This window comes from Anabrus simplex, chromosome 2, assembly GCF_040414725.1.
Source record: "Anabrus simplex isolate iqAnaSimp1 chromosome 2, ASM4041472v1, whole genome shotgun sequence".
In the NCBI taxonomy this organism is placed as follows: domain Eukaryota; kingdom Metazoa; phylum Arthropoda; class Insecta; order Orthoptera; family Tettigoniidae; genus Anabrus; species Anabrus simplex.
The window spans coordinates 859,229,457-859,242,063 of record NC_090266.1 but is presented as its reverse complement, the minus strand read 5'-3'; the positions used below and the strand labels follow the sequence as shown (position 1 = coordinate 859,242,063).

Below are 12,607 nucleotides of genomic sequence, written 5' to 3'. Positions count from 1 at the left end.
ATTACACACCCATAACCACTTACAGAGCAGAAACTTGGACATTGACAAAGAAGGATGAGAATCGAATACAGGCAGCCGAAATGAGGTTCTTGAGGAGTATGATACAGAAGAGTAGAAGAGACAAAATAAAGAATGCTAAAAAACATGATGGAAATCCAAATGCAAGGAAGAAGAGGCCGTGGATGACCACGATTGAGATGGAAGGACACAATCCAGTGCAGTATTATACGAAGAAACCTGGACTGGGACAAAGTGTTGGAGGAGAAGTGGTAGAAAGACCGAAGAAAGTTGAGAGGAACCATATTTGCCCCTACCTGGCTACAACTGGATAAAGGGAAATGATGATGGTGAGGCTGGTTCCAGGTTCACTCAGCCTACGGGATTACCTTTAATTCAGGAACTATCTAATGGTAAGATGGAGACCCCAGTCTAGAGAGCCAGGAATAACGGCCTAGAAGATTCGTTACAATGACCACATATCACCTCATAATCTGCAGGTCTTTGGGCTGAACAGCGGTTGCTTGGTAGGCGAAGGCCGATTGGGGCTGTGGTTTGGTTTGGTTTGGTTTGGTTTGGTTTGGAAGTCGTTTGTAAGATTATAGTTATACATATTTCATTTTTGTGATGTTTAGCCAAATTGTTGGTTTCCATTTGTAATACAGTCACTGTTTGAACTGGTGAGTAGAGCTCTAGCTGTTTAATACTTTTAGGAAAGGTGCTCTTTTAATAATGCAAATATGTAACATTACCCTGATTCACACATTTTTCTCTCTCCCAAAATATTAGGGGTTCATAATTGTTGCAGCCAGTGCATACTAAGTAATGTGAAATATTTGTTCTCTAATATTCTGAATTAACTGGATAATATTTGGTGGATGACTCTTCTTCATTCTTCCCCTCTCAGTTCTCTTTGATTATACTTTATAAAAATATGTTTTATTCATCACTGAAATCCTTGATGATTTAGTGGACTTCAGTGACTAATTGTTTTTTGCTCAGTAGTCCAGACTATGTTTGCTGTTCCATATCAGAATTATATAAATTAGTTATCTACACATAGTAATTGACTCTTCAAGTAAAATGTAACCAGTTGCAATAAAATTGAATATATTACATAAACTTCTTTAAAATCTGTTTTGGGGGCTCAAATGGATGATTATTAGCATTGTATATAATATTGCCCTTGAGGGGCATGTTCTTAGTGAAAACAGCAAATAAAAAATATAATTTTGCATTTTTATTTCACTAGGTTACAATCCGTGGACCAAAGGATGATGTGCTGAAAGCACGCCAGCAGCTGATGGAGATGTCATCAGAACGTCAGTTATCAAGTTATACTGCTCAAGTACGGGCCAAACCTCAGCATCACAAATTTCTCATTGGTAAACAAGGTGTGAATATCAAAAAGATCCGTGATCAAACTGGTGCTCGAATAGCATTTCCAACTGATGCAGATGTAGATAAGGAGATTATAACCATCATTGGGAAACAGGAAGCTGTGGAACAGGCCAAGGCTCAGTTAGAAGCCACAATAAAAGAAATTGTGAGTATAGCATATCGTGGTTACCTAGTGTTTAATTTGGTTGATTAGACTTTGTATTAATTACTTGCTTCCTTGTCACCAGGATAACGTTGTGGAAAGTGAAATGCTGGTGGATTCACGTCACCATCGGCACTTTGTGATGAGGCGTGGTGAAGTACTTAATCAGATATCAGAAGAGTGTGGTAAAGTAACAATATCATTCCCACGGCCTGGTGTGGCCAGTGATCGAGTTGTGTTGAAGGGTGCCAAAGAGTGGATTGAACGTGCTAAGCAACGAATTCAAGAAATTGTTGAGGATTTAGTAAGTTACATTTTATTTTTTAATGAAATATAGCTTACATTAAGTTGAAAATTACGCAAGTATTATAAGTAAAGTTAGTTAAAGCAAGAATATAGTATGATTTCAAATTTGTCTTTTTAACATGGGCTCATTTTCATCATCAGTAATTGATTTACTCATTTCTGAGCATCGTGACTCCACTGGTTTTGTTTTTGCTTGTCACTTCTCTTCTGTAGTGTCTCCATCCCAGATAATCCTCACATTTCCTCAGAGTGTTGGAAATATAAACTGGTGATAGTCTTTACTTGGTCTGTCCATCTAGTTGCAGTCCTTCTCTGTGGACCACTGCTCTCAACATTCCCTTCCATGATCAGCTTCTCTAGATTTTCTCTAGGTCATTATCGCAGTTTGTTCAAAGAACTGCAGTATTCTTTCATTGATACGAGAAGAAAGGCGTTTTAAAATCTTCAGCTCCTGAAGTATGGGCACATTAGTTCTTGGAGTCCAAAGTACACTTACCATTCTACGCCCATCATCACATCTCAAAGGCATCGATGGGTTTTCAGTCACGAGTCTTTATGATCAAGATCTCACAATTATATGAGAAAACAAGGGATACAAGGGTTTCAGTGAGGCAGATCTTTGTATTAGTTATTTCCCTGTTTTTCCAGACCTTAGTTAATTTCATCATAGCAACTCCTCTTAGCAAAATCCTTCTCTTTTCTCCTATACTTTCCGTACCACTGGTTATCGACCCTACGTATATAAAGTCTTGCACTACCTCCAGCTATTTTAAATGGCCTGTGAGCTCGAACCTGTTCTGCTCTGTCAATCAGCATGAATTTGAACTTCCTTTTAATCAATTGTAAAAGGCAGAAGAAAAAGAAAAAAAAACCTCTCTGGATCATGTCAACATGCTTATCAGTGGAAAGATTGTGAAATTGATAATGTCAGTCTAGTGAGGAAACATTGTGTAGTGAAACACATCCACTAGAATGCAGCAGAAATTTAAGTCTGTATACTCACAAGCAGAAGGACATCAGACTATTTCAATCTTTGTAGAAAGGGAAAAAGAAACGCTGATTCATACATACCAGGAAGGCAGAAATCTTCAGCTTCAAGGATTTCTATTTCCACATCAACAACTTGGAAAGCTTTACAAGCTCGGAACAAAATTGAATTTTGGCCTGCAGGTCTATATCTCGCATGGATTTCGGCAGCACGTGAAGAAAATGTCTATATGACGTGTGGAGGTTGGTGTCAAGGGGTTAAAATCGTGCGTGGACTTGGTTTAGCTAGAGTTCTTCATATATGGGGCGTGATTTTTGGGTTTGTTGATGCTGCAAAGTGCGATCATAATGAAATAGGGTATACGCAGCTCATTTTTGCTTAAGTATGTAGCAGTATTAGTGTTTTACTGGCAAAAAAGAACCATCAATCATTCATCAATGATCTGCATTTAGGGCAGTTGCCCAGGTGGCAAATTCCCTATCAATTGTTTACCTCATGTTTACATTTATTTATAATTGTTTTCCTAGCTTTTTCTTAAATATTTTCAACAAACTTGGAAATTTATTGAAAATTTTCCCTGATAATTTATTCCAATCCCTTACTCCTCGTTCTATGAATGAATATTTGCCCCAACCTGCCCTCTTGACTTCCAGCTTCATCTTCATATTATAATCTTTTGTACTTTTAAAAGCTCTACTCAAGCTTTTTCCTCTACTTATGTTATTCAACGCCAACTCACCACTGACAGCTCGAAAAATAGCCGAGCATCTTGTCTCCTTACTCTCAAGTCTTCCCAGCCCAAAGTTTGCAACATTTTAGTAAAACTACTCCTTTGTCGGAAATCACCCAGAACAAATCGTGCTGCTTTCTTTTGAATTTTTTTCCAGTTCTCGTATCATGTAGTCCCGGTTAGGGTCCCATACACTGGAGCCATACTCTAACTGTGGTCTTACCAGAGACTTATTCACTTTCTTCTTTACATTTTTACTTACCTTACCTATGGCGTAATGGGCCGTTTTCGGGTCATGGCCTCCCCAGTTGCTCTCCGCCAAACTTGTCGATCTCGTGCAGCAACTCTCCAATTCGAAATCTTGAGGATGTGTGCTGCGTCCTGATGTTCCACCATCTTCCCATCTGTTACGTGGCCTTCCCACAGGCCTTCCTCCTCCAAAGTCTCCTAAGAATACCTTCTTTGGGATTTGATGTTCTTCCATCCTAATTAGATGTGCCTTCCCATAAAGGGAATATAGTTCATTGTTATATCTAATTCTCCATTCCCCTTGTACGCATATGGGTACATAAATTCTCCTCAGGATTTTCCTTTCGAAGGAATCTTACCTTCTCCATGGCTTTCTTTGGGATGGTTTATGTATCACCCCTTCCATACATCACTATCCTGCGAGTGTGGGTTTTGTATAGCATAACTTTTAGGCTCTGGTTTATATCTCTACTTCTGAAAAGAGGTAGTACTGCGAAATATGGCAGCTTGAATTCTTGCCTATATTTCTACCATTTCCTCATTCTTGTTGGTTAGATGTACACCAAGATATTTAAACTCATCCACCACCTCCACTTTGGGTCCTTCAGGGACAAGTTGGTCATCTATATACTTCCTACTCTGAACCTGCACCATTACCTTTATCTTTTGTTCATCGATCTTAAGTTCAAACTCTTTGCTTTCTCTACTCAAGTCTTCAAATACTTCTTTAACTGTCCTTGTTGTTCTTCCCATCAAATTAATGTCATCAGCATATCCAACTAGTTGAGCTGCTTTGTATAGAAGTGTTCCACTGGTGTCCACCCTTAACATTCTAATCACTGATTCTAGTGCCCGGTTAAATAGAATTGGTGCCAAGCCATCTCCTTGCTTCAGTCCCTGATTCACTTCGAAGAAGCTACCTACTTCAGTCTGAATTTTCACTCCCGCCATCGTATTTCTCATAGTTAATTCCACTAGTCGCAACAGCTTTTCTGGTATCTTCAACTCTCTTAATATCTCCATTAATTTGTCCTGTCAATAGAGTCGTATGCTTGTTGAAAGTTGATAAACATCTATGCCCTGTTCCCAACACTTCTCCAACACTTGTTTCACAGTAAATATCTGATCAATAGTGGATCTTCCCTTCCTGAACCCTGCCTGGTATTCTCCTAGAATTTCTTCTGCCAGGGGTTCCAGTTTCTTCTTAAGGATGGAGGTGAACAGCTTATATACTGTACACAGCAGTGTAATCCCTCTATAATTGCTACATACCAACTTATCCCCTTTCTTGTATATTGGGCATATGATGCCTTTGCACCAGTCTTCACGCATTTCTTTTGTATTCCACACACTCACAATCATATATAGCTTCTTGTAGTTTGGTTCCTCCGTATTTCCACAACTCTGCAGGGATTCCATCAATACCTGGTGCTTTATTGTTTTTCAGTTGCTGTATGGCTTCTATCACTTCTTGCATAGATGGTGCTGTGACTTCCAATTCATTTGTCTCATTGATATTCCTTGAGGTAGTTGGTGCTTTCCCTTCCATTTCTACTGGGTTCAGGAGATGTTGGAAATATTCCTTCCATCTATCTTGGATCCCTTCTTTATCTCCCAAAAGCTGTCCTTCTCTGTCCTTACATATGTTTGTTCTTGCCTTGAATCCTCCTTTCACTTCCTTAACTTCTCTGTAAGCTATGTAACTGTTATCTTCCTTAATTTCCTCCACTATTCTAGCCATTTTCTCATTTAATTTTCTTCTTTACTTTCTTCGAGATACGTTCCTTACTTCTTTATTCTGATTTTGAACCTCTAGTTTCTTCACCCTTGTTGGTCTCTCTAAGTATGCTTTATATGCCTTATCTCTTTCTTCTATGGCTTTTTGGCATTCCTCGTCAAACCATTCCTTTGCGTTCCTTTTGGGTACAATGTCTAGTGTGTCCTTTGTCACAGCCTTAACACTTTCCTTCAGAGCAACCCATTTGGTTTTGACCGTTGCTGTTTGGTCCTTATTATATTTCTCAACCAGAACTTCTGCCATTCTTTCCCTATCTTTCTGATACTTCCTTATTCTTCAGTTCACTAGTATTGTACTTTTCTATCCTACTCACTCCTTCCGTGCTTTCATAACGCGACACTTCAAGATTGCCTTAACTAGAAAGTGGTTGGAGCCACAATTTGTTCCTCTGTATGATCTGACATCCATAATATTGGATGTCCATGTTTTCTCCATCACTACATGGTCTATTTGATTACAGGTCTTTACATCTGACAATATCCATCTTTGCTTGTGTACCTCTTTTTGAGGGAAACAAGTTGACATCACTTCCATGTTTCTGCTGGTAGCAAGGTCAAGCAATCTCTGTCCATTATCATTAGTATTGTTGTGTAAACTATGGATCCCTATTATTCCTTGATATATCTCCTACTTCCCAATTTGTGCATTTAGGTCTCCTATTATCATCTTAGCATCGTTTGATGGTACTGAATCTAGCACTCGTTCCAGTTCAGCATAGAACTGATCCTTTACTATCTGTTCCTTGTCTTCCGTTGGTGCATTTACATTTACGATTGTTATATTATAGAATTGCATTTTAACGTGCAGTGTTGCTAATCTTTCATTTACTGCCAAAAACTGTATTACACCTTTGGCTCGTGTTCGTACTATAAATGCTACTCCTCCTCCTTGTGCCTTCCTTGACTTCCCACTACTAAATACTGTGTGGGTTTTGGTATACCTATCTCATCTCTTCTTGACCATCTTGTTTCTTGCATGGCTGCTATGTCCACTCTGTTGACTTCTAGTTTCTGCGTCAATATTTTCAATGCTCTGGCTCCTTGAAGGGTGCGTGCATTCCATGTACCAATTGCATAGTCCATTTCCTTTAGCTTTAGTTCGTCGTCTATTAAATCCACCATTCCGAAGCATATTCTGGGGCTACGCAACAGTTGAGCGAGGTTGTTAGTCTTGCTCCAATTCCCAGCAGTCCTGGAGGACCGATGATTTTTTGTTAGGGTTGTCTCCTTTAGCTGATTGGTGCCCAATTATGCATCGGGAACTCGCTTTCCGCCCTTACATGACTTAGAATCAAAGTTAGATTTTGGTCCACCCAATCAACACACGTCACTTTACAAGTGATCTATTTAATTAAAAAGATATTAAAACATTTAGGGACATGTTTCGTCTCTATTTGAGACTTCATCAGCCATAAAATCATGTGGTAGATTACAAAACTCAAATCAGAAACTGAAAAAAATGTAAATATGGAAGAACTCAATGTCTTTTAAAGACTATTTGGGAAATGCAACACATATAAATATAATACATTATTTACACAAATTGACCTCACTACTTGCAAAAACTTTTGTCTTCAATGTTAAAAATGAGATGAATTTGAAATTAACAAGCCTGCCATAACGTCTCGTACGGAATCAATGTCCATTGTTGCTGTCCATATTAGAAACGGAAGTTCCATTTTTAAACTATTGAGGAAACATAGGAGAACAAATTACATATATTAAAGAGGTAGCTTAAAACTTCTTGCAAACAATCATTCAGCGAAGTTAAATATGAACGATCTTACTTGAAAAACGTTGCAGCATTGTTAGAATCTGGTAGTTTGTGTGTTGACTGGGGAGATCGAAATTCTGGCCTCAGAAATGGATTGGTACTAAATCTATGTCAGAACAAAAAAAAAAAAAAAAACATAGACTTGTAGAAAATTCTTTCAAAATTTAGCTGATTTGATAGAAGAAATCTGAAGCCTTGCGAGACCGCCTGTCATATGGCAAAGACCAGGGTTGCACGACCACCATATTCGTGGATTAAATTTTATGAGAAATCCTTTTGAAAAAGACAAGGTCTGGAAAGAAAGAGATATAAAAATTAATGGGTTGAAAACCCTAAGATAACTAAGAAAAGAGATTCCGTTACGAATGTATGACGTAAAATCTTACCGTAAATGGCACTCCGTATAGCTGGTTTAGAATGAGCGTCACTCTGACTTGCTTCTCGCCACACTACTGTGTGTGTTGTAGTTGTGTTTTCTTTTGCCCAGCGGAACAAGGCTAGTGGCGGAAGGGAGGGGGGAGTGCTATTAGTGGGAGATGTGGAAATAGCTCAGCCTGTAGTAGGAGCAGGAGGGCGGGAAGTTTGAATTAGAGGAGGCGACTTCCAATTATTCATTCTTTGTGAGGGTAGAAGCAATGGTATTTGTTCATATAACAGATTTTTATTCTCTTGTACGTCATTTAAATTTTTGTTTGCGTTAATACTCTGGTCCAAACTTATATAAATATTTTCGTAATAGTTCATCAGGTTCCCTTTGCTTACTTTCTTTAAAATGTTCAAGTCTTTACTTATGTTAGTATATTGGTGACCAGTATCTTCCATATGGACACTCATTGCCGAATACTTCTTGTGTCTGTTAGCATTGATGTATTTGAGATATCTGGTTTGAAAGCTCCTGCCTGTTTGTCCCACGTACGTGACGGAGCATTGATCGCACTTAAGTTTATAGATTCCTGAATCTAAGAATTCCTCTTTATTGTGATTAACACTATTATGGCCTTTTTTTACATTAAGAATTTCATATTTAGGTTCCGTATTGAAACAAGATTTACATCAAAGAAAGGACAATAAGTTCCACCTTTTCAATACTATATATTGTGTGAAAGTTTTACATTACAGTTAAAACATCACAACTTTTGTACATTCGGTACCGGTTTCGACAGATTCCCTGTCATCATCAGCCGAGAATAATTAAGCAAAGACAAGTATAGATCATGATTCTTATGGTGTGATTACAATGGTGGATTAAAATATACATTATATGATTAAAATAGTATATATACTATACTAATGTAAAACTTTCACACAATATATAGTATTGAAAAGGTGGAACTTATTGTCCTTTCTTTGATGTAAAACTATTATGGCTATAAAATATATAACCATTATTGTTTTTAGTTGAAAACTAGACTTGAGAGTCGTGTTTCTTAAATAATTTTGTGATTTGAAAAATCCCTGGGATAGTAAAGGTGAAACTCATGTATTTTGAACTCTTGGGATTCTCTGGTGTTAATTTTATGTTGTTCTTTCTTCTTACTTTACTTATTTTATTGATGGTATTCACACTGAACCCCAATCATTCTAGCTATCCTCTGTACGTATCGAAATTCTTTTTCTCTTTCTGTATGAGATAAAGGTAAATTGAAGGCTCGATAAACCATACTGAAATAGGCAGTCCTCTTGTGACTCCTAGGATGTAAAGAACCATTTTTAATGGTCACAGGAGTAAACGTATCCTTTATATTTTATAAGAGAACTTGCCAGGTTCCCTCTTAACGGTTACATCTAAGAAATTCAAAGCATTGTCCTTCTCGTCTTAAAGTGTGAATTTTATTCTTTCATCTAATGAATTTAAAAATTGTAAGATATTGTTACTACTGTTGTAACGTTTATCTATTATTACAAAGGTTCGACCATGAATCATGTCCAAAAATCTAAACCAGGAATATCTCCTATTATTTTGCGGTGCCGATAGATGGTCTAAATAAATATTAGCTAATATACTCAAGGCAGGAGCTCCCATTGGTAAACCCTCTTGACTATAAATAGTGTTGTTGAACGTAAAACAGTTATCTTTGGTGACGAACTCTAGAATTTTCATGAATTGATCAATCTCTAATTTCCCTAGACGACGTTGACCAGTTAAATTTGTTCTAATGATATCTATTGTTTTATTTACCGGGATATTTGCATACATATTACTTATGTCAAACGAACATAAGTAACGATAGGGCTGAAAAGAAAACAAAACAACACTACAACACACGCAGTAGCATGGCGAGAAGCAAGTCAGAGCAAGGCTCATTCTAAACCAGCTATAGGGAGTGCCATTTACGGTAAGCTTTTCCGTCATACATTCATAACAGAATCACTTTTCTTAGTTATCTTAGGGTTTTAACCCCATTAATTTTTATATCTCTTTCTTTCCAGACCTTGTCTTTTTCTAAAGGATTTCTCATAAAATTTAATCCACGAATATGGTGGTCATGCGGCGCTGGTCTTTGCCATACGACAGGCGGCCTTGCGAGGCTTCAGATGTCTTCTATCAAATCAGTTAAATTTTGAAAGAATTTTCTACAAGTCTATGTTTTTTTATTGTTCTGACATGGATTTAGTGCCAATCCATTTCCGAGGCCAGAATTTTGATTTCCTCAGTCAACACACTGAAACTACCAGATTCTAAAAATGCTGCAACGTTTTTCAAGTAAGATCGTTCATATTTAACTTCGCTGAATGACTGTTTGCAAGAAGTTTTAAGCTAACTCTTTAATATATGTAATTTGTTCTCCTACGTTTTCTCAATAGTTTAAAAGTGGAACTTCCATTTCAAATACGGATAGCAACAATGGACATTGATTCCGTACAAGACATTGTGGCAGGCTTGTTAATTTCAAGTTCATTTCATTTTTAACATTGAAGACAAAAGTTTTTTCAAGTAGTGAGGTCAATTTGTGTAAATAATGTATTATATTTATATTTGTTGCATTTCCCAAATAGTCTTTAAAAGACATCGAGTTCTTCCATATTTACATTTTTTCAGTTTCCGATTTGAGTTTTGTAATCTACTACATGATTTTATGGCTGAAGTCTCAAATAGAGACCAAATATGTATTTAAATGTTTTTAATATGTTTTTAATTAAATAGATCACTTGTAAAGTGACGTGTATTGATTGGGTGGACCAAAACCTAACTTTGTTTCTTAGTTTTAACTGCATCAGTACGGATCTATACGATGTTCATAAATTGTACCTTACATGACTTAGTTGTATACCTTAAAAATGTACCCATTGCCCAGAGGCCATGGCGTGGACGTGCATGTATCGGACTTGGTTTGTTTTGTTAGTGCACTTCCATCAGCAAGAAGTGTACCCACAGGACCACATACTACCCCTTCGACCCCCTTACATCCTTACTACACCCCCTAAATACTCTCATAACTATGTGAAGAGGTTTGTAACTTTTCTTAACTACTTCTTTAATATGATTACCCCAATGAAGATCATTTGTTATATTAACACTTAGGTACTTACATTGTTCCACATGATGTACTATCACACCAATCTCTCACGCTCATTGGTTTACTTTTACTGAAACATTTGCACGAGTAGAGGGAATAGATTGGTTTGGTTTAGATGCTTTGTTTATATAATATACCAAGGTGCTGGTATTACATATTTAAAATACGTTCGCACTCGGCTATGCTGGGTGGGGGTGTCCCAATGATGCAGATAGCCGAGCCGCAGGTGCAACCATATCGGATGGGTATCTGTTGAGAGACCAGACTAACGAATGGTTCATCGAAAGGGGGGTAGCAGCCTTTCGGTAGTTGCAAGGGCGGCAGTCTAGATGATTGACTGATACGGCCTTGTAATAATACTCAACATGGCTTAGCTGTGTTGATACTGCTACACGGCTGAAAGCAATGGGAAACTACAGCCGTAACCACCTCCCGAGGACATGCAGCTCTCTCTGTATGAATGATGTACTGATGATGGCTTCCTCCCGGGTAAAATATTCCGGAGGTAAACTAGTCCCCCATTCGGATCTCCGGGTGGAGACTACACGAGAGGGGGCGATCATCAGGAAGATGGATACTGACATTCTGCGAGTCGGAGCGTGGAATGTTAGAAGTTTGAATCGTTGTGGTAGGTTAGAGAATCTGAAAAGGGAGATGGATAGGCTAAAGTTAGATGTAGTTGGTATAAGTGAAGTACGTTGGCAGGAAGAACAGGATTTTTGGTCAGGCGACTACCGAATTATCAACACGAAATCAAACAGGGGTAATGCAGGAGTTGGTTTAATAATGAATAAGAAAATAGGGCAGCGGATAAGCTACTACGACCAGCATAGTGAAAGAATTATTGTCGCCAAGATAGACACCAAACCAATGCCCACCACAATAGTGCAGGTCTATATGCCTACTAGTTCAGCGGATGATGAAGAAATTGAAAGAATATATGAGGAGATAGAAGATTTAATACAATATGTCAAAGGTGACGAGAATCTAATTGTGATGGGAGACTGGAACGCAGTGGTAGGCCAAGGAAGAGAAGGTAGCACAGTAGGAGAATTTGGATTGGGACAAAGGAACGAAAGAGGAAGTCGCCTGGTTGAATTCTGCACTGACCATAATTTAGTCCTCGCCAATACTTGGTTCAAACACCACAAACGACGGCTGTATACGTGGACGAGACCTGGAGACACTGGAAGGTATCAAATAGACTTCATTATGATTAGGCAGAGATTCAGAAACCAGGTGTTGGATTGCAAAACTTGCCCAGGAGCAGACGTGGACTCTGACCACAACTTGTTGGTCATGAAATGCCATCTGAAATTGAAGAAATTGAAGAAAGGAAAGAATGCAAAAAGATGGGATCTAGACAAGTTGAAAGAAAAGAGTGTGAGGGATTGTTTCAAGGAACATGTTGCACAAGGACTAAATGAAAAGGCCGAAGGAAACACAGTAGAGGAAGAGTGGAGAGTCATGAAAAATGAAGTCAGTAGGGCTGCTGAAGAAATGTTAGGAAGGAAGAAAAGATCAACTAAGAATCAGTGGATAACTCAGGAGATACTAGACCTGATTGATGAACGACGAAAATACAAGAATGCTAGAAATGAAGAGGGCAGAAAAGAATACAGGCGATTAAAGAATGAAGTGGATAGAAAGTGCAAGGTAGCTAAGGAAGAATGGCTGAAGGAGAAGTGCAAGGATGTCGAAGGCT

The 12,607-nt window shown here is 38.1% G+C and overlaps 1 protein-coding gene across 3 annotated transcripts in view; it reads left to right on the top strand.

Annotated features, from left to right (window-relative positions):
• Positions 1–12,607, top strand: part of Dp1 (satellite-binding protein 1 Dp1) — a 344,304-nt gene that overhangs the window by 218,878 nt on the left and 112,819 nt on the right. For all 3 annotated transcript variants that reach the window (XM_068226305.1, XM_067141586.2, XM_068226304.1), the window contains exons 13-14: positions 1,250–1,543; positions 1,626–1,844. In XM_068226305.1, coding sequence (XP_068082406.1) covers positions 1,250–1,543; positions 1,626–1,844 — 513 coding nt within the window. The remainder of the gene's footprint in view (positions 1–1,249; positions 1,544–1,625; positions 1,845–12,607) is intronic.